The following is a 22,906-nucleotide window of genomic DNA, read 5'->3' as shown; positions in this document are numbered from 1 at the left end:
CTCCCCGCGCCTCCCTCTCCTTTGCCCTCTCTTCCCCCTCACCCCTCTCTGTCCTCTCCCCTTCTTCCCCCTCGCCCCTCTCCCACCTCTCTATCTCCTCTCCTTCTCTCTTCTCTTTGCTCTCTTCCCTGTCCCTCCCTTTCCCTCTCGGTCCTGGTCCTTGTTTATCTGTCAGCTCCAATTTCTTGCCTTATAGATTTACCTGCAGAACAAGACACCGCTCCTCTTGCAAAAACTGTTTAAGAAATTCATATCCTCTCCCTTCATTCCTTGGGTATTTCAGAAATGATATTCCTCCCCCAACTACCCCCGTCAAAATAAAATGAATCCAGCCAGCTCCTGCTGTGTGTCCTTAAATCCATTCCCTCTAGCTTAGCTGGTTTGAAAGCCTGTACCCTAGAAGGGGCCTCCTGCATTTGCTGGCAACCCTGCTCGGTCTGATCGCCACAGATAGTGCTTTGGAGTGAAAAAAAGGGGGAAAAACCCTCTCCTTGGAGATTTCAAAACAGATTCGACCAGCTTTCAAGTCTGTGCACTTGCGGAGTGGCAGGGTTTGGGGAAGAGGGGTAGGGGACTTGGGGTGTGAGTGTTTGTCATAAACAAATAGCAACAGAATTTATGTATATATAAATCTGGGTTTCCCTTGGCACATTTGGTGTCTTTCTCCCTGGCATCGAGGGTGGGTGCTGTGCAAGTCTGACTTCTCTCACACTTTAGCTCGGGTTTGGGGAGCGTGTGTGATGGAATTGAGGAGGGGGTTGCTGTGTTTTTGATCTGATTCACTTGACAGATTACTTGAATCCAGCCCACCTTTCCGCACATGTCAAACAGATGGGATCATTGTTAAAAGCCTTGAGAGAGCCGAGGCTGAGCGGTGGGTAAGGCAGGGAGGGGGAGGCGAGGAGGGGGCGAGGAAGGGAGGGGGCACCTTCTAGTAGCTTTGTGTTTTTCACACATTGGAACTGACAGGAGCCCTTCTTCTCTGTGGGGTGTGTGTGTGTGTTGGGGGCACGGGGCTGATGAGGGGTGGGATGGAAAAGGGAGGGAGGTGGGGTGTTGGTGGGCAGGGTTATGATGTCACAGCAAAAGTTACAACAGGAGGAAAACACAGAAATGGTTCAACATTTTTTTTTAAACTTTGGACTGCCAAGAGCTGAAGGAGAGTGGTGAGCAAAGGAATGAAGGGGAGAGAGAGAGAGAAACTAAACTGGAGGCTTGAGTTTTGTGTAGCTTCTTGAAACCTTATGAATGGATTACTAGCAGCTGAGAGCCAGGAGAGACCTGTAGGGAGGCAAGATCCCTCACACACTAGGAGGAGGAAAAAAGCAGGCGGAATTCTTCTTCCTTGCTGTGTTATCCTCCTTCCTGAAATGAATGGTAGGAAACCTTTTTCTGAGGGTTGTGGGGTGGCATGCGGGAGGGGGAAGTTTTCTTCTCCTTTTCTTACCTGAGTGTCTTCCCTTCACTTGAGCTAAACCTCCTCTCCTTCCTTCCCTCCTCTGCTTCTCTTTCTCTCTCTCTCTCTCTCTCTCTCTCTCTCTGTCTCTGTCTCCTCTGCTTTTCTAGCTTTCTCTACATCCTCCCTAACCTCCCAAAGCCTTAATCTCCATTCTTGATCTGCTTAAGAAAAAAGAGAGAGAGAGAGAGAGAGAGAGAGAGAGAGAGAACTGAGTCAGAAAAGTGAAGGGAAGGACAGTCTAGAATTGAGGGCTATCTGCCTAGTAGTATCCACGTGCCTGGATTGATACCTTCCTTGGGGACTTGCATCGAGGTTCCAGTGAACGCTACCTAGAAAAACAGGGCATGCCGAAGATGAGGTGTTTAAGAGCCAGCATTTTTAAAGCCAATAAGTCCACTACTAGCTGAGGTAGAGAAGTTTAGAAGATGATGAGGAGACCCAAGGCAGTGTGATCTTACTTCAAAGTCTGTGGGTTGCATGTTTTAGATGTGGGCAACACAAGCAGTGGCTTTAAAAGTGTGATTTTTCTGATTGCCTTAATGAAGGACCCAATGTGTTTCTCGAACTGTTTTGTGCCACCTGTGATCAGATATCCTTACTTGTGCTAAGAATTCAGAACCACACTCTGTGTGTGTCCATGTATACGTGCATGTATATGTGTACATGTACATGTGTTCAGGGAGTGAGAAAGGTCCGGCGTGGCATCTAGGCATCTGGGTGAACACTGCAAAGGTTAAAATCCTAGTATTTACTTCCTTACCTTTCCCATTTATTTCAGATCGATTGAAAAAATGGTTGCTTGGGTCTAGCTGTTCACTTTTGTAAATTACTTATTTTGAGCATCTCATTTGTTTATTTGCTCACTCAACATATGGTGACTCTTAGTAACTTCAGACCAAGAAACTTCTGAGAGAAAAAGAAAATCTCTGTAGTACAAATTCATGGCATTTCCATTTAATACCTTTCATAGCAGGGTAATTGACTTCTCCTTTCTCTCAATGTCCAATATAAAGTGAATTTAGGGTATTGTTCGTTTAAATCCCAAATGTTTGATTGAAATAAGAAAAAATACAGGAGGTTTGTGACAAAACAAAAGACAGAGATACAAGTGGTCTCTGAAAGGTTAGTGTGGGCTTGTTAGACAATAGGTAGGTCTGTTCGTAGCACGTGTGTGTGTGTGTGTGTGTGTGTGTGTGTGTGTGTGTGAGAGAGAGAGAGAGAAAGAGAGAGAGAGAGAGAGAGAGAGAATACACACAGGAAAGAGTACTCCAAAACACTATTGATTGCTTGCTATTGATTGTGTAGGCTGTGGCTGCTGAGAAAGCCCGAGATGTTTACTAGGGAAACCAAAAGTAATGTCTGTCCCCTGTGCCTTGGTGAGGTGGGAGGTTTTCAGGAGGGAGGGGGGACAGGGAGTAGGTGGAGTGATGCACTGAACTGATTGACTTTGACATCATCATTGCCTTTAAATGAAAAACAAAAACAACAAAAAACCAGGAAGAAGATAGTTGTAGGCAGAGAGGAAAGGAGTGAAGGGAAGAGGACAGACCAGAGAGAAGAGGTCCCCTGATTAAGCTCATCTTGCTCTTTTTCTGGTATTCCCAGGGACACACAAGACTCTCAGAAGGTGAAGTCAAGGGCTCTCAGGCTCACGAGGTTATTGGAGCAGCAGACTGGCAACCCAAGAAACTTGACAGAGACTTGCAACACACCAACAAGTTGGAAGGGGATTAAAGACCTTCAACAATCAACAACCCAAGCACCAAACTGAAGGAAACATTCTAACCTGCACAGGCAGACTGGAAGCTGGATGGAGAGCTGGCTGAGGAAATCTGGAGAGTGAAAGTTAAGTACCAGCTTGGATTTCTATGCCCCTCATTATTTTTGCATTTTTAAAATAAGAAGCATCAAACTGTGTGTCTCTGTAACAAAGTTCTAACGATTTAAGGTGAATTTGTTTTGAGTTAAGGACTACAAAAAGAGAAGGTAACTCCTAGGGAAGGAAGAAGAGAAAGAAATGAAAATTCGATAATGAGCCTATTTTGAGGGACTTCAGGTGGTGAGGGTCGGTGTTGATGAGTGTGTACTTGAGAGATTTTGGCTCACACCCAGCCCATGGGTCTCTCTTCTAGTATCAGCAAGGGGAGGGGTTATTGAAGAAGGAAGGGAAAAAAGGAAACCTGAGCTCTCTGGGAGGAAATTCAAAGGAACCAAGAAAAATTAACTTCATTCTGCACGGACTGAAACAGAGGAGAGGAGAGAGGCCGAGGGAGAGGAGCAGGGGCAGCACACACAGTGGTGAGGCTCAGACGCCTCACGGGCTGTTTCCAGCACAGGTGGCTGCAAGAGGCATTCTTGTGGGACTGTTGGGAGAAGTTTGGCAACAAAACAGTTTCCCGAGTGACTGCCTGTCCACTGCCAGCAGTCTCTGTCTTTTTTCCCCATCATTCCAGTGTGGTACCCAGAAGTCGACTTCTGGTTCTGTCACAGAGCTGGAGGAGGTATGATGTGCTTCAAGATCCTGAGAATAAGCCTGGTGGTTTTGGCTGGGTGGGCGTTGAGCACTGCCAACTCTGAGTGGGGCTGGACACGCACGAAAGCCTCGGCTCAGAGGGGACACCTGAACCAGGTGCTGGCGGCAGGAGAACGCTGCAGGCTGGGGGCCCAGGTTCGAAGGCCCAGAGCTTCTCCCCAGCATCACCTCTTTGGGGTCTACCCCAGTAGGCCTGGGAACTACCTGAGGCCCTACCCTGTGGGAGAGCAGGGAATCCCTCACGCAGGACGCAGCAAACTCAATGCCCAGGGAAGGGCTATGAGCCTGGCTCCCCAAGACCTGACTGAAAACACAGCTTGGGTGAGGAGTGAAGTCCAGCAGCCGGATGACCCATGGGTAGAGGATGGTCCTATTGGGCAATCTGAGCTGCGGGGAGATGATGACACTTATCTCAGCAATGGAGGATCCAAGGAGCCTCTAGGGGAGGCTGGGACTCCCACCGTGACTACCCCCCTTGCAAACCCAGAGGAATCCAACCCAGAGACCCGAAGGAAGGGCTGGGTCCTGTCCCGGCGCCGTCGCCAGGCGGTGAGGAGGCAGGCGGGAGACATGCCGGGAGACCCTGCTGTGTCTCCTCTGCATTTTCAACCTCGGCCCAAGCATCCCCTCAAGCACAGGCTCAGAAACAGCCCACTGGAAGACAGCATCCATAATGGTGGCGGGGACCCCTCCTGGGCATCAGAGATCTCTGGTTCCCCAGGAAGACTGCCTGTCTTGTACTTCTCTGGGAGGCGGGAGCGGCTGCTGCTGCGGCCAGACGTGCTGGCTGAGATTCCCCGGGAGGCGTTCACAGTGGAAGCCTGGGTGAAACCGGAGGGAGGACAGAACAACCCAGCCATCATCGCAGGTAACTACCCACTCCTGGGCGTTCTGAGATCCTGGGGATATGGCTGGCTCCATCTCTGGCGGGTTAGACTTGGAGGGCAAGGAGGGGAAGGGGACAGAGCCTGAAAGCCAGGAATGGCTAGCCAGGAAGGAGGGGGAAGGACCTTTATTCATAAGCACAGCAGGGCTGCAGACACCATCAGGGAGAAGATAATGACTCTTCCATAACAGCCTCTCTTGTATTGATCTCAAATCCTTCCATACCTTGCACTTAGGGCCCTTCAGCTCTCTTGCCTCTCATTCAAGGGCTAAATCTCTTGGGTTCTCTGTCAAAGGAGAAGGGGTGTCACACTCTGTTTCTCACAGTCCAGTATGAGATACCCAGGCAACTCTGAAGACAGATGAGAATCCAAGGGCCTGAGCTGTGAGTCACGCCTGGGCTGATCCAGGCAGCGAGGGAACAAGGGTTGGGTCCTGACTGCTTCCCTGTTGTCTGAGCAGCCCTGGAACTTGGCAGAAAGGTGCCGCCTGGTCCAGGTTCTGGGATCCCTTTCACTTTGTCCCAGCAATCATGAGCCCAGCCTAGGAACAGCAGGGTTTACTGGTAGAGGTAGGCAGTCACAAGCCAGGATCCTGGCTCCCAGCCCTGGCTGTAGTAAGAGGAATCTAAACATGAAACCTTAAATAACTCTATGGTTTTGATCAGAAGCACCTGTCTGGGAACATTATCTATATTTATTTTCCACTATACAGAGATTTTGGCTTTCATGGAAAGTCTCTCAGAGGAAAAGAGTGGGGTTAGAATTAGCAGTCTCCCTTTGCCTTTCTGGGGAGCTGGTGTCAGGCAAGAGGTTGAGGATTAGACCCGCTATTTCATCAGTCAGTGTCTCATTATCCTTTTGGATTCCCCATGATGGAACCTAACACAAAGCAAGGCACATTGTAAAACCACTTAATCTGCTTAATTTGGGTTATCTACAACACTCACGTCTGTTTTCCAGTCCCATTGCATTGAGAGAGAAACTGAGGCAGGCTGGAAATAGAACTCCAGAGTCCCCGAATTGCTTGACAACTCCCCAAATTAAAAACTTCTCAGGTTGCTGGATGCCTGTGGATGAGTTTCAGACTAGGGAAATAAATCTGGAAGGAAGGAGCCTCTTTCAGTGGGGTGTTGTTGGAACATCCCTTCCGGACACTCTGTCTCCCCCTCTTTGGCTGTGATTTCTCCTTCGGAAGCTGGGATTCCCAGACGCTGCATGCTCTCGAGTCTTGTGGTTTTGCTTTATTTTATTTTGGGGTGGGAGAGGGGGTGAGCGAAAGGGAGAGAGAAGGGGCTGGGCTGCAAGTTAGGTGGGGGCAGAGGAAGAGTAGAAGGAAATCCTTATTCTGGGGCCAAAAGGAAGAAATAATGAGATGATTATCTGATCAGGGTTGGCAGCTTCACAGTTTTTCCCAGATGACATCTTCTTGCTGCTTAATCTTGCTTCCTAGTACCCATCTGCCAGGGAAACTGTGTGCTTGTAGTCTAGACTAAGACCCATGACTGCTTACCCCTCCTCTTGCAGTAGCAACGTAGGGACCTGGAATTAGTTCCCTGGCTGCAAAGAGTTCGACAAGGATCCAGCAAGAATATATGTGGGAGGCTCGCAGAGGCCACAGCTTTGCATTATTTCGGCCCAAATCTGGGGAAACAGATTCAGGATTTTGGGTGCCTTGCCCCTGTTCTGTCCTTCCCAAGTCCTTATGTCTGATGCTCAGCCCAGAGGAGAGCAGGGTCAAGATCTGGTTCCAGTTGCAGTATTCTTTGTGACACCTCCCCTAGCCCCACCCTGGGATGCCTGCCTTCCTTGCTACATGTCCACTAACTGCTCCCAACATGGCCACAACACACGCTCAGATCCTTCTCCAAAGTGCCCGTCTGAACTCTCTTAACCTCCACGAGCATGTAAAATTGGGCAGGAAATCTTTTGCAGACAGTCTAGCTTCTGGGCTTTCTTTCTTTTCAAATCAAAGTGGCCCCTGTGGTACACTGGTATTTCCCCTTCCTGGAGGTCTGTTCCAGCAAGTTTGAGGGCAGGGAACACCCAGGGTTATCTCTTATTCACCTTCCACCCTGTATTTTTCTTCAGATTTGTGCACATCAGAAAATAGCCAGTAAAGATTGAGAGTAAAAGTCTGGGAGAGATGGGGATTGGGAACAAGGTCTTTGTTCTTCAAGAATCCAGCCACTAGACTCCTGAGGGTGTAGGCAGCCTTGAGTAACTCATTGTGTTTACATGTATGCTTCACCTGTGGTCTCCATGGCAGAGAACCACCAAGATCCAAAGAGTCTTCCTTCTTGGGGATAAAGGTCTTCAGTTGGCGCTAGTCTACTCATGCCTATCAACACATAGGCCCATCTTCTCTCTCTTACCATAGCACTGGTCCCTGAGCTGGTCACTGCCGGCTCCTAGGATGGTTGGCCTCCACTTATGCAGGATGACAGTCGTGCTGTAGACTCTTGTTCCTGCAAGTACAACGGTTCAACTTTTACAACCATGCTGCTCTGCCAAGGGTAACCCAAGGTACTGCAAGACTTGACTCCTACCCTTTTTCAACAGCTCTCAAACCTCAGCATTTACCTACTTAACTTAAAGCCAGTTTCCCAATCCTTAGTCTATTGAACTTGGGGTATTTTCCCCTCAGCAGTGGCTTTAGGCAATACAGCCACACCAGCCGCTATGGAGAACCACCCCCTCCCCCTGCCCCAGATGGGGGCCTTAGGGAATACTTCCTACACAGAGCACTAGGTGGCAGTGTTGCTTCATGCACAGGAGAGTAGGCTGCCACATAGTGAGAAATGTCTCTGATTTCTTGGAGGGTTGTCCTGCCCTGGCCTCTGGGTTGTGTTTAATCATTCTCTCCCAGAGTGTTGTTGGTAGACATCCCTTGGGGTCAGCGCCATACAAGTCTTTTTTGCAGAGCCTACGTGAAAGGGCTAAAGTGGCATTTTGGGGGGTTATGACTAACTTGCACTTTAGCAACTAGTAAAGAAAACAAAATCAATTAGAGTTACCCCTCTCCTCCCATCCCAACTCCCACATTCTTCCAAAATAGAAAGTTGGACTACAGAATGGATTGCCAGAATTCTTTGATTAGGATTGAGGACAATGCAGGGCTCTCAGACTGAAAGGTACTAAAAGTTTCCCTGGCCCTCAGAGGGGGAGAGATAGTGCCTGGGTCCCTCTACAAGCAGATCTTCTCAAGTGGCCAATTTCCCAGACCGGAAGCAGAACAGCTGGGGCCTGGGAGAGTCTGCACGCAGGGTCCTCCGGAGACATAGCTAGTCAGGGGCATGGCCATTCAGGGCTATGGAGCCACCTGGGAGTAACCTGAGGTCAGCAGCCCATTTGGATGGGCCACTAGAACTGAGTAGGCCAAACTCTGTCCCCTCTGTGTGTGTAATCTTTAAGCTCCAGCACCAACCCTGAAACCACCCTGTTCCTTTCCTTCCGTCTCAACTTCCTTTCCTCTCCTTCAACCCCAACGTACACAAAAAAGAAAATGTTAATCGGTCCTCCTCACCCATAATTGATTTCAAATGTTCCCTGAAGTTGCCCAGCTGAGTAACCACCTGCAGCTCCAAGTTGCAGGAGACTGAGTCACTAAGTCCATGGCAGGACTGGAGCCCAAATCCAGGTTTCTTCATCCAACAAATATTTATTGAGTGCTTGGCCATGCAAAGCCAACAAGGCACTGTGGGGGAAGACAAAGATGTCTAAGAAACAGTCCTTGACTTGGAGACAAGTTTTCCTCCTCTCAGGATCCAAGTCTCAGAGTAGAACTTGGGAGACTGACATACCTGGAGAATTATCCCGTGTCTGACACTTGGCACTTATCAGGGCTGGTCTGTGGCAATCCGTCGAGTTTCTCTGTGCCTTGGTTTCCTCAAATTGAAAAATGAGAATATATATATATATATGTGTGTATATATATATATATATATATATATACACACACACACATATATATCTATATATACACACTATATATATTTATATTATATATGATTCCATTTAAATGACACTGAAGAAATCTCTAAAAGAGAAAAGAAACACAAGACAATGTCTTGCAGAGTTGTTTCGATGTTTGAATAAATCAGGTATAGGTTCTCACCCACTAACCTATCATTTTTCCTAAACAGTCACTTTAATTTCTCAGAAAGTTAGTTTGTTCATCTGTAAAATGGAAATGACAGTAAATAAACCACATCATGGTCTCAAGATAATTAAAAACACTGTGGAATCAGAGGCCTGACTGGACCCATCTATTTTATTATCTTAAAATATTATCCGTTCTTTTTAACCTGGGCAGTGCTATTTTGGGTAAATTGGACAATGGCGCTCAAGTTTTTTAGGGGGCCAAAAACTCTTTTGAGAATCTGATGAAAACTTCGCTCACTCCTCAGAAAATGCACATGTTCACGTAATTCACCCAAAATTCAGAGTCTTCTGGCATTCCTGATGGCCAGAGTCTGCTGATGTGAGGCTTGAAATCCATTGTTTAGGGTCTACTGATAGCTTTCTTGTTTTGAATGACATCTAAGAAATGAGATTTCACAGGATGCTGAGACATCCCCTTATGTCATTAGGTGAGCTTTGTACCCAGGGTGAAGAGTTGCATTCATGTGCAACATGGAACTTCATAGAAAACAGACTCACTTGAACAGAGAATTCAAAAGCCATGTGTGTAATCTTTTCCTTTACCCCATAGGACTCAATGGTAGGTGAGGAGACAGATCCATACTTTTCCCAGAGCTTCTCTGGAGACGGGGTTTGCATTACCTTCCTCCTCAGTTGCCTCTTTCTATATTGCAGCAAGGTTCAAGGTCAGAGTTTTTGTCCTTATATGACCCTGAGGTATTGCCCAGTTCCCTTCTCATCAGAACTCTGCTCCCTGAACAGGCCCAGATGTGCAGCAGTGTCGTGGCCCCCTGCTCTTGGTATGGTAGAACTGTGGAAGTGAAGGCCTTCTCAGTCTGGGGTGGGCTCACCCACTGCAATGAGATACATGAGTTTTGTTGTGTGAATAAGGCATATGCTTTGATAGTTGTAAATTAGCACGTTTGTCTAGAAGAATTTTTAGCATGTGGCTATCTGGCCTTCCAGAAGACAGGCGATATGCAGAATGTGTAAGATGTCTGGTTTAAGAAGTAAAACAGACTGTCACCATGACTCTTCATTTCATACTCCATGGCTGTGCATCTTGGTTCTGTAGCCTTCCCTGACTCCCTACATGAAAGTGATCTCTGCACTCTCTTCTACAGTCTTTCTTGTTTGGTTTCCTGGGATGTATATTCCTTCCTGCCTTACTAGTTAAGCACGGGTCTCACTTCTGTCCGCTGAAAATTCTCCAGGAGCCAAACACATGTTGGAATCATTCTTGTCATCCCAAGACATCTAGCATTGTGTTAGTCTCTCAGTTGTTTGTAGAGTAGACAAAGTAGACATATGAACTTCCAGCTGCCCACTGGGTACGAGTAAAAGGGTGAAAGGAACTTCCTGAATCTAGAGGTTTTTTTGTGGGAACCAGGACAGAAGCTTTTGCTGCCTACCAAGGCATCTTCTCAGGGAAGCTGCTAAGTGCAGGGCTCCCCTCCCATCCTCAACAGGGATGACCCCTTCACTTACCTGTGTCATATGAGGGAAGCGTTTCATTACTTTAAGGAAGCTTAAACCCTACAACTCTAGAGCAAGGGTTGGAGTATTATGGTCTATGGGCCAAGCTGTATCCAAAGCAGAGGCCTGTCTTTGTAAGTAAAGTTTTATCAGATGACAGCTACATCCATTTGACTGATCACAGCTACACCATTCCTTGTGGCTGCTTCTGTGCTAAATGGCAGAGGTGAGTAGTTAGTTGCAAAAGAGACTTTATGGCCTGCAAAGATTGAGATATTTACCATAAGGTCTTTTTCAGGAAAGTTTGCTAACTTGTGTTCTAGAGTGTTGTTCCTCGCCCTTAGAGATCAGCAGAGACTCTTCTTAAAATGTCACAACTGCCGCGGGAAGACAGCTGGCAGCAGGTGCAGTGAGCACATGTCTCACAAACTGAAAGGAGTCTCGTGGATGAGGGACCCCAGGTGCTGCGCCTCAAAGTGAATCCCTGTATTTGGACGGAGGTTACATGTCCCTGGGTGACAGGGATAAAGATAGACCGATTCCTGAGGGACAGTCATCTTTGGCTTGAAGACTCCTAAGGGCCTTGTGGAAAATTCCTTAGACTGCACCGCTGTCAACAAGGCTTCCTCCCAGCCCCTTTTCCCTCTCTTCTGCCATATGTGCACTCCCAACTGGCACCCCCAACATTTCCCCTCAGAGTTGTCTTCCCTAGTAAAAATCCTTACATATTGAATCCCATCTTGGCATCTGCTTCTTGTACTGACACAAATGCAGATGCATATCCTGTAGGTCTGGGGCAGCCTGAGATTCTGCATTTCTTGCGTGTGGTCTGTGATTAAAGCAGCAATACTCTCGACTCCTGAGTCCAGGACAGAAGACCTCAGGCTCTTTCTGTAAAAAAAGATATTTACAGACAGAAAATAGTTTTGCTTTGTGGGCCACGCAGTCTCTATTGCAAGAAGCTCAATTCTGTTGTTGCAGTATGCAAGCAGTCATAGATGATATGTAAACGCATTACTGTGGCTGTGTTCCAATAAAACTTTATTTAAAAAACAGGTGGCAGGCTAGATTTTGCTCATAAGCAGTAGTTTGCCAACTGCTTCTTCCACAGTCTTTTTTTTGCTTTGCTTTCTAGTTCTACACTATTCCAAATGATGCCAACAAAGAGACTGTGGCACTGTCAGGGAGAGGGAAACACCTTTTGTTCAAGCAAAAACAAAATTTCCTAGTGATTACTTACAGGAAACAGGTCCTGTTAGTTTCTCGGTATAAGCACTCCAGATGAAGTTTATGCTGCTTTCTCTTCTTCTCTTTTTTTAAAAAACAGCATATTGAGATATAACTTACCTTAAAGTTCTGTGTTTAAAGTGTACAATTCATGTTTTTAGTATATGTACAGAGTTATCCAACTGTTATCACAGCCTAATTTTAGGAAATCATAGTACCCTAAGGAAACACTGTACTCATTAGCACTCCCCGTGGCCCTCCTCTTCTTCCCAAATCCGCTATAGTCATAGGCACCCTACTTGCTGTCTCCGGAGATGTGCCTAGTCTTGCATTTCAAAGAAGTGGTATCACACAGTGTATGGTCATTTTCATCTGGCTTCTTTTGTTTGGGGTCCATCCACGTTGTAGCAAGTGTCAGCACTTTGCTCCTTTTTTCTTGCTGAGAAATGTCTCATGTATATACCACATTTTGTGTATCTAGTCTTCAGTTGCTGGACATTTTGGCTGTTTTCACTTTTTGTCTACTATACACATTGTGCACAAGTGGACACGTTTCTGTTTTTGGGGGGTAGATATCTAGGAGTGGAATTGCTGGGCCATATGGTAACTCTGTATTTAACATTTTGAGGCACTACTAGACTGTTTTCCAAGGTTACTGCACAATTTCATATGAGCATGAGGATTTGGTGTTATATTTCTGTCATGAGAGTTTTATATTTCTGTCATGAGGATTTTTATAACAGTGCATGAAGACTTGATTTTATATTTCTGTCCTTCTTCTAAAGGGATATGGGCTCTAGTATCACTAGTGAGTGTGATTTGACCACTGCCAACATAAAATAAAACCTCAGTGGTCTTGGGGAAATGGGACAGTGTCTTGAACCACAAAGAGACTCGAAAACGTTAATGCCAACAGTCTTGCAATCACAGGGGCCCTTGCTGGTTGAGATGGGTGCTTTCATCAAGCTTCATCTTCTAACTTCTTGAGAGTGTCCTAACACGGACTCCTTCCCTGAACTGGGTTCTGTGTGAAGGGAGTCCACCTTTGGCCCAAAGTGCATTGCTTTCTGCTACTTTACACCTGCACGAGCCCTGAATGACAGGCATATAGGGAATACTCAGGCACTCAAGAGTCACAGTGATTCAAATTCTTATGAGCAGCACCTTAAGGAAGACAAGGAGAAGAGACACAGGGGGGAGGAGGGAAGATGAAACTCACTTAGCTCACATCACCATGAACTTTCTGGGTCACAGCTCTGTGTCAGGTTCCAGCTGGGTGCTTGGGCTGACTCTGATCAGGGCTCATTGTCTGACTCTCAGGGCTAGATCTGGGACTTTAGGGTTGTCTAGTTGTCTGAGGTGTGGGTGGGGGATGGAGAATCACTTTTAGGCGGTGGCGAAGAGGGGTGTTCCCTAGCCTGTGATCATCCTGTTTGTCACATGCCAGCTTTAGTGCCTGGTGCCATCTACTGCCCTTCCTTTTCTTATTTTCCAACTCCCTGTTATTGTAAAAGTTAGAGAGTTATTTTTGGTAGGACAGGAAACAGATCCTGTTAGGTTCCTAAGGATCTTGGAGACAGGTCCTGTTAGTTTCCTAAGGACCTTGGAGGAGTTCTTGACCCGTTTGATTTCAGAGAGACAATGCAGAGCGTGAGGCTTTGACCAACCTGGCTTACTCCCCATCTTTGGGTGCCATGTGTTCTCTCCTGGTCCTCAGGAATGAGCTGCAGACTCACAGGGACTCTCGCTATAGTTCTGGGGTGGAGGGAAGTTTTGTTGGGTTGGAAATATTCAGGAGTGACAGGGGCAGGGCTGGAAAGTAGGAGTCACTTTTGCGAGCCAAATGAATTCAGTCATTTGCCTGTCACCAGCAACAATTTGTCCTTCCTCACCTCCTGCTTCTTCCCTTATGCACTTCTTTCTTGTGCCTCTGTGGCTGACCATTCAATTCATCCAACTCTGTCTCCTGCTCTTTCCTTTTCTGTCCATGCCTTGAGGAGGACAAATGAACACTTTACCTGGTACTTCCTAAGAGGAAGGCATCACCTTAGTTTGGATCCTGAGCCTTTAAACCCTGGATATCCATTCGTTTCAGTTTCTGGTATCATAAACAAGGACATAAATTCCATGTTTCTGCTCTTGAGTACATGGAATTAGGTTACCCTGGGGTTCATCAAGTCTGTCTCTGCTTTCATTGTACATCCCAAGCCTAGCCCCTTCCAGAAAGCATGTTTGTCTGCTAATTGCGTATCCAAAAATTAACAGCATCCTTTCCTTCTTATATTTACTACCTGCCTGAAAATTTCTCTTTGGATTCTTTTTTCAAAGAGAGCATTCAGTAAATAAAGCTCAGAGAGCAAACAAAAAAATCCTAGCTTTCTTTATGAGTCAGAAGCGAGTGATGAAGAAAAGTGATTCTGCCCAAATATACAATATGGAAACTGGAGCCTAGCATCTCAGAACATTTGAAGTATTGCCATGGCAACCAGTTGGGATATTGAGACCGGCAATTATCGTTCATTTCTGGATTATAAATCCAGTTACCTGATCGGAGGGGAAGGCACAGAGCCTAAATGTTCATCAATCAATTAGTGAATCATCATTCGAGTGGTGTCTCAGCATTTGCTGGCTTTCCTACAAATAATTGCTCTCCATTCTGGGCATGTTATAAAGGAAGTAGTTCAGTTCTGTTTGTTCATTCACACATTTCTTCATTCAACATTTATTGAGCTTATATTAAGCGAACTATAGGTATTTGACTACATGCTGAGGAATCAAGAACCACGAAGGCAGGAGCTGTACCTGAAATGTGCTCATAGTTTAGAGGAAGCTGGTCACTGGGAGTGACTAGTCCTACCTGGGCAAGAACAAGAATTCCTCCAGGTAGGGAAGGAGAGCTGGTAAGAGGTGGTAACCAGAAAGACAAGAGGAGGACTGGGAAGTCTCAGAGTAAGGGGAGAAATAATAGGATAGAGTTACAAAATGTCCTATGGTTCTGGAGTACCAAATAAACCACTGAAGTAGACCTGAAGTGGGTTCATTGGATCCAGCAGTTGTGAAACCACTGATGACTTGAGAGAGAGCAGTTTCACTCCTCCGTTGGGGGGTGGGGGGTTGGAGGAGCATCCATGTGATAGAGACGTGAATGAGAGGTGAGGGAGTGGAGACAGAGCAGAGCCTATTGCGCTTTATACAAAAACCTGGCCATGAAGGTAAGGGAGACTTCATAAGGAGATATGGGTTCAGAGAGATTTTACTTTAAGGTAAGAGAGACTCAAGACTCAAGGTCTTGTATGAAAGAATTAGTTATCTGCTGGGCATGGGGCTCACACTTGTAATCCCAGAACCTTGGGAGGCCGAGGCAGGAGGATTGCTTGAACCTAGGAGTTTGAGACCAGCCTGGGCCATATAGCAAGGCTTAGTTTCTACACAAAATAAAAAAAATTGGCTGGGTGTGATGGCACATGCTTATAGTCCCAACTACTTGTGAGGCTGTGGTGGAAGGAGGTCGAGGCTACTGTGAGCTGTAATCGTGCCAGTGCACTCACTCCAGGCTGGGCAACACCGTAAGACCCTGACTTAAAAAAGTAGAACTGGTAATCTAAAGTAGGAGATAGCATAAATATTGAAAAATGATGGAAGATAAAGTAACAGAAATGGGAGGCAAACAAATGCAACCTCAATTACTCTGATATTATTGCTCTAAGACATTTTTCTTTGACAAATGCTTCTGTAGAATTTATTCTGTGCCAGGTACGATTGTGGTCACATTATACATATAACCCATGTGCTCCTCTCGACAACTCAAGGAAGGAGATGGAGAAATAGAGCACAGAGAGGCATAGAAGATGTCTGAGGTCACACAGGTGTATGCAGAGCCAGGATGGGAACCTAGTTGTGCCATCTTTAGAGCACATGTTTTTTTTCACTGTGTGATGCTGTTTTAACACTTTACGGCAGGAGCAGGAATGAGCGAAGGGCCCCAATCTGCCTCAACTAAACTCTTTTTCTATCTCAGAATCAATGCATCTATTGTTTTCTCTGTCTCAGCAAAGGGTCATTCCTCAGAGGCAGAACTTTGGGAGTTCCTGTCTCACATCATGGTCCCTCACACCCCACGCGAGGCATCACACCCCTCGCCAGTCACTGAGTCATGTCTGCTTTGCCTCGTCAGGTTCTTTTGGTCCTGTTTACTCATCCCTGTAACCACTGTCTTAGTGTTGACCTCAGTAGTTCTGACTGTCTCTCACTTGAGAGACCAATTTATTCAGTTGTTTGATCGCAACCAAGTGGGAGCTTTCTCAAAAACAAAGCAACTCAAGACACTTTCCTGTCTAAAACCATTAGATGACCCTGCTGTTCCCTCAAGGTAAAATTCAGTTTCCTTGATGGATCACATGGGGCTCTACTCACCTCCTCAGGCAAGTCACTGGCCCCTTGAGGTTCCCATCATGACTCTGCACTCACACACCCTTATGTACTCATGTACATGCGCTTATGCACATGTCACACCTCACACCAATCACACCCTCACACATACCTTCACACACAGTCACATAGACCATGATGACACACACTTGCACACACACTCACATACAATCTCACACTCACACCATGCTCACACACACCGACAAACAACCTCACACATAATATACACTTACACCATGATCACACACACCAGCACACAATCACACACTCACACCATGCTCACACATTGACATATACTCTCATATATATCACACTCACACCATGCTCACATACCCTCATACATAATCTTACACCATGTTGCACACATTTACACACATCCTCACACACAACCCTACACTCACACCATGCTCAGACACTGACACACAACTTCATGTATAATCTCACACTCTGTTCACATGCACTGATATACATTCTCACATACAATCACACATGCTATGCTCACACACCCTCACACACAATTAGTCATACCATGCACACACTAACACATACCCTCACACACTCACACCATGCTCACATGCACTTGCACACACCCTCACACACAATCACACACTCACCCCATGCTCACAGGCACTCATACACCCTCACACACAACCACACACTCACACCATGCTCACATGCACTCTACGCACAATCACACACTCACATCATGCTCACAGGCACTCACACACCCTCACACACAACCACAGACTCACACCGTGCTCACACACACTCGCACACCCTCACACACAACCACACGCACCATGCTCACATGCACTTGCACATACCCTCACCACACGCACTCACACCATGCTCACATGCAGTAGTACATACTTCCAGCAACACTGAGCTGCCAGCTGTGACACCATATACCACTCTTTCTCTAGCTCCTGGCCTCTGAATTCTTCCCTTTGCAATTTTTCTCCTAACAGGAAGTCACTCCCCAAAGTCATATTCAACCGATTTGCTCTTATTCATCCCCTGGACTTTTGGTTATTATTACATCTCTTCTGGGAAATCTTCCTTGGTCTCTCCATAAATGGATTTAGGTTTGTTCTGCAACGTATTTTTCCTGGTACTGTACTCTGTCTTATCAACACTTAAAGCAACCCGCCGCAATTGCCATTTTACTTTTTATTTGCCAGACATGCACTCACTGAGATCCTACTGTGTGTTAGTTACTGTGCTGGGTGTTGGTATTAAACAGACAGACATTAAACAGACAGACACTACTGGTATTAAACAGACAGACACTACTCCTCTGCCATTTCTATTTGAGGCTAATGCCCCCACTGAGCTGTAATCTGTCTGGGGTCAGGGGTTGTACCGTTTTCTTGCTGTATCCACAGCACCAAGCTAGCAAAGCCAAGAACTCCTTAAATAAATATTTGATAAGAGAATGAATGATGAAATGAATTATTCTACTTGGACGCAGGCACAGGAAGGCTTGGTCATCTTTCAGTCCTATTGGTTTGGAAGATGACGAAGAGATTTGGAATTCACAAGTTTACTGGAAGGAGACATTGTCCTTAGCTTCTATCTCAACTTCCTCTTTCTCAGCCCCCCAAATCTATCTGTACTTGATATATATCGACCAGAAACTAGTCTTCTGGAAAAATCAGATGCAATTTACAATTTGTTTTAACTCTGTCTATTTTTAAATGTTTAGAAATGATCTATTCCATGTATTTGCTTCTTCTGCTTCTATATTGTCTCCTTCTCACTCTCATGGAATTTCTGTTTTGTGTACATGCCTGTCCACGTTATTTCTGTAGGTGGTGGGAATGGGAGAGGATCATCTACCCAGAGAAAGGTAGATCACCCCACCAGAAAAAGAGGCCATCAGGAGGCTGGAATACTCTTCTTGGGTTCCAACTTTTTCCAGTCTTTACTTCTTCTCTGGACCTCTTCTTGGGGGTAAAATCCTTTGAACATAAAATGTACTTACAGGCAGTTTCTAGCTCAGTTTATTTTGTGTCCATTCACTCACTCACTAATTCATTTATTCAACAGATGTTTCTGGAGCACAAAGTAGGTATTCGATGACTATTTTTGAAATTAACTCCAACTTTTGCAGAATAATAATAAACACTAACCACAGCAGAGCTCTATTTTAGACATTGTTTGTTTCAAGGCACATTAATAATTTGAAATAATTGCACAATAGAATATCCGTATAATCCTTATAATACGGCCTGTGGCATGGATCCTGAAGACGGAGGGAACCTTGGGCCCTGTTCCCTTGCTGGGTGTGGTAGTCTTGCTGGGCCTGTGGACAGAGCAGGGTGTCACCGGCCTGACCTTAACCAGGGACCAGCTAAGAAGAGGCCAAGGAGGGAGCACAAGAGGGTGGTCCCTGTCCCTCTGTTTCTCTGTTCCCAGCATTTTGGGCAACTTAGCAGTGATGCGTCCTATGGTGGTGTGCTGACAAAAGCCAAGTACGAGAGAGGAAGGCAGTCTCCCACCTTGCCGTCCTGATGCCTCTGTCCACATCTCCTTCCTATCCCTGCCTCCCTAGACTGTCTGCAGTTCCGACTTTCTGAAAGTTCAGGCTGCTCAGCAGTCAAAGACCTCTGATTTCCCATCGTTTCTGGAGGCTTCTCTGAATCTCATTCATCTGTGTGGCACTCCAGCACCCAGGGCAGGGCCAGAAGTAGAGTGAGCACATTGTATTGAATGGATGATGGCAGATAATCTGGCCCCGTGGACACATAGAACTCGATCTTGCCTGACTCCCCAGCCTGCACCATATTCCTGTGTCAGGAATAACCCGCCCCTAACCTTCTATGACCCGCCCCTTACCTTCTCCTCACCTCTGTGTGAGCCACCGCCTCACCTCGCCTGTCCTATTTCCATCACTTCACCCATCTAAATTCTTTTCCATGCTGTAGTGGTTGGGAATATAGGATCTAGAGTCTGATGTCCTGGGTTCAAGCCTTTTACTAACTGGGAGAACTTGGCAAGCTAAAGTCCCCCCACTCTGTAAAATGACAGCAATGGTAATTTCTGTCTCAGAATGATTGTGATGATTGAATACATTAATGCAAATCACGTGCTTAGAACCATGCCTGGCCGGTTGCATTTCTACCCTTTGGCGGAGATGTGGTGACACAGCCTTCTGTATCCAGGGCTTGCTTTCAAGATACCTCCAGCCAAACTGGCCAGGCCTGGCTCATGTTCCTCATCCCCAAGATCATCTCTGCCCATTCTAGGCCACACAGATGCTCCTTCTACTGAATGCTTTTGTGTGAATATCTATGTGATGTAATTTAGCATGAAATTATTGGTAGTCAAACCTTGGCTAACCAGATTCTAAATAACCAGTATCCTCAACTAACTACAATATTTCAGTTATTCTGCTTTAAAGAAGATAGAGGTAGTGGTTATAAGATAAATTCAAAAGAAGAATCCAGCAGAAGCAAAACTTGCCCATCAGCTTATGGGTTCAGCCCAATCTTTTCCACATTCTTTGGCCACAGTCACAGGGTGTGGGTCAGTGAGAGGCAGTTAGAAGTCTGGTGAAGCTGAAGCAGTTCAAGATAACCTAGAGATGAGGAATCCAGGCATGGACTATCAGAGCATGACAGGCCAGGCAATGATCCAGCACAGCCTCTCCTTTACACGTGGAATGGTGAGGCCCAGAGAGGAAAGGAAACTTTCCTAACATCATACAGGGGCAGGTTGAGGCTGTCTTGGCTTCCAATTTGATATTATTTCAATGCTTCCAGGTTGCCTCTGGTTAATTTAAGCCTCTTACTGAAAAGTAGAAAAAAAATTTTAGAAAGATTTTTTCAATAAGAAAAGAAAAAAATTTATGATTTTAGTCCTCATTTAACTTGAAATGTCAGTTAGTCAGATCACTTGTTTCCCTTGTCTTTTCTCCTTCCCAAGCAGTAAAAGCTATCTTGCAGCAGGAGTTTACTCAGAGGTCAGCTTTAAGCATTCTCTTTGAACACTGGGCTCTGATGACTCACCTGGGTTCAATTTGAGACCACACACACTCTGTATCCTCTGGCCTCTTGAACTTTCAGACTGGTGGGGGAAAAAGTGATCTGAGTCTTTAGGTTCTAGTTGGCATAGTATTTGATTTTGTGTGTTTCCTGAGTTTCCTCACCAGCAAACTTGCTTCTTAGACAGCTGTCAGAGTTTTCTTGGGTTACTTGTGACCACATGATCCAGACAAAAATGTTTAGATATTGCATGCTCACTTAACAATATATCTGATAGTCCATGCTTGGATTCCTCATCTCTAGGTTATCTTGAACTGCTTCAGTACATGAACATTGAACAAACATAAGACACATTGGACAAATACGAATCTATGCAAGTCATATGATGTCTCACTTTTTAAAAACCTGATATGCAAGTGTCTAACTTTAGCTGACAGATAAGTTGGAAGGTTATTTTCATTGTAAGAGAATCTTCACGGTTGCTTTAAATAACAACTCCTACAGTGCCCCTGGATCATTGAGAATGCATTTATCACATTTAAACACTTATTCTCAGGGTAGTATTGATTCTGTCAACTGTACCTGGTCAAAGAAATGCCAAAGCAAATTTCTGAAAAAGATCTCAAATTATATATTTGGCGGAGGAGAGTAAAAAACAGGAAACTGGTGTTAGTGCTGCTTGGCTGGAGTTATCAAAGAAAGTTCTCAGAGGGATCTTGCTAGAGATGGGGTAAGGCTGGAGAAGAGGGGTTGGGGCATCCCACTGTTCCATGTGCCACCATATCTCTGTATTTTCTCCGGACTCCCAGATGCTAGGCACTGAAGTATCTTTTCAAGATTAAGGAATTGGACACCATCCAGGCTCTCTAAGGTGTGTGACTTCATATTGCTCTTTTGACTTTTGCTTGACCTACCTTCTGCATTTGGGATTTATATTCCTCTATTGTCCTCTATTTATATTCTTATATTGCCGGGATTCTGAGCACACAAATTCCTATTTTTGTTAAGGTGTGTGATCAGCTTGCTAGAAAGAGGAGTCTGCAGACAGTCCTCTACTTTTGCTGAGGAATGGTACCCCAACTCCACATCTCCTCAAATCCCAGAGGCTCACACTGCAAACCAGGGCTGGGTAGCCATGGGGCACTGATGTGCTGAAAATACAAGTCCATAGTCACAGGTGTAACAGAGTTTACTGAACACTCAGGAAATTTCATATTGCTTGCTCTTAAAGGTTACAAAAACTTTTAAAGGCTTCTCTTTTTCTTTTTTGGGGGGTGGGAATGACTAGGCAAAGAACATTATAGTACTTTTAAAATTTCAGTTATTTATTTCCTTATGTGGGGAAAAATAATTTAAGGTCACTCAAATGTACTGGGATAATGAACAATGTCAAAGCAAAGAACTGACTGTAGAGGAAATTGCCCAGGATGAGTGGGGGAGGGGGGCAGCAAGTCTGATTCTTTCTGATCCCTAGTAGGCAATGATGGAGGAGTACTGTGGGCAGAGGCATGCTAGTTCATGTCAGTACTATTTCCACTGTAGAAATGAGTGGTGGTGGGTGAAAAAGGAGGCACTGGGAGGAAAAAGGGATTTTTTTCTTTCTTAGAGGATATGGGAGTTTTCAGAGTGTCACGTGACACGTTGTCATTTGGAAGGATGCCATTGACAACTCTGCCAGTTATCTTCTGGAGATTCAATTCATTAGTGAATTCCTTATTCCTACTATGGGCAAGATGTTGGCCTTAATACAATTGAGAATGTGGGGAAATATAAGGCAGAATTGCCGGCTTTTGAGGTGCTTATCATACAATTGAAAAGATAAACCTATATATGTTAAGATAATAATATTAGCAAGGAATAATAATGAGTGCTTATTATGGGCTGAGCACTGTTTTGGTTGTTTTACATGCATGAATTAATTTGGTCTTTTCTCAAACCCTGTGAATTAGTTACTATCGTTAATCTCCATTTTATGAATGGGAGGATGAGGCATAAGAATTGCTCAAAAAAAATAATTACTGAATGTGACACAAAGTTGTAGAGCTATTAAGTTTGGTTGATCTAGTGACTCTAGCTCTGCAGATTTCTTTTTTGCCTAGAATAGTATTAACCACCTTTTTGGTTCTCAGTTGTCAGCTGGGATGGCTCCCCTTGGTTATTTGTGGGTCTAGTTCAAGGCCTTGGGGAGTCTGGGAAACTTGTGAATGGGGCGAGATTGTCCCGGGAGATCCTCGTGAGACTTCTGAAGGTATCGGCTACTCTTTGAAAGGCAAACTAGAACTCCAGCCTGACTATCTGGGGGAACTCTTTCTGATCGCTTTGGTTTACTTTTTAAGCAAGAAAATGCAGTCATTTGTTGCATAATAATATTTTGGTCAATGACAGGTTACATATTCAATGGTGGTCCTGTACCTTTTCTATGTTTAGGTATGTTTAGAAATACAGATACCATTGTGTTACAACAGCCTACAGTATTTAGTGCAGTAACATGCCGTGCAGATTTGTAGTCTAGGAGAAATAAGCTATACCACAGAGCCTAAGTGTGTGGTAGGCTAGACCACCTAAGTAAGTACACTTAGTGATGTTCACACAATGATGAAATCACTTAGCATCACATTCCACAGAACATACCTCTGTTGTTAAGTGATGCATGACAACCAAGCAGTAGGTGATGAGTGCCTAAAGCCATGTTGCTTCTTGTTGGGATGACCTGGAAGCTTCCTTAGGAAGGGCTCCTGCTGCCCCAGAGTTATTTCAGGTCTGTGGAAAG

At 45.3% G+C, this 22,906-nt stretch overlaps 1 protein-coding gene across 1 annotated transcript in view; it reads left to right on the top strand.

Annotated features, from left to right (window-relative positions):
- Window positions 1-3,962: 3,962 nt before the first annotated feature.
- LOC103257485 (pappalysin-2-like) overlaps window positions 3,963-22,906 on the top strand; it is a 34,747-nt gene continuing 15,803 nt past the window's right edge. Inside the window, exon 1 of the mRNA XM_008055192.1 lies at window positions 3,963-4,860. Within this exon, the coding sequence (XP_008053383.1) occupies window positions 3,963-4,860 (898 nt within the window). The remainder of the gene's footprint in view (window positions 4,861-22,906) is intronic.

Source organism: Carlito syrichta, unplaced genomic scaffold, assembly GCF_000164805.1.
Source record: "Carlito syrichta isolate Samal-C Ts95f unplaced genomic scaffold, Tarsius_syrichta-2.0.1 Scaffold80634, whole genome shotgun sequence".
Lineage (NCBI taxonomy): Eukaryota > Metazoa > Chordata > Mammalia > Primates > Tarsiidae > Carlito > Carlito syrichta.
This window is presented reverse-complemented; position numbering and strand designations above follow the sequence as displayed.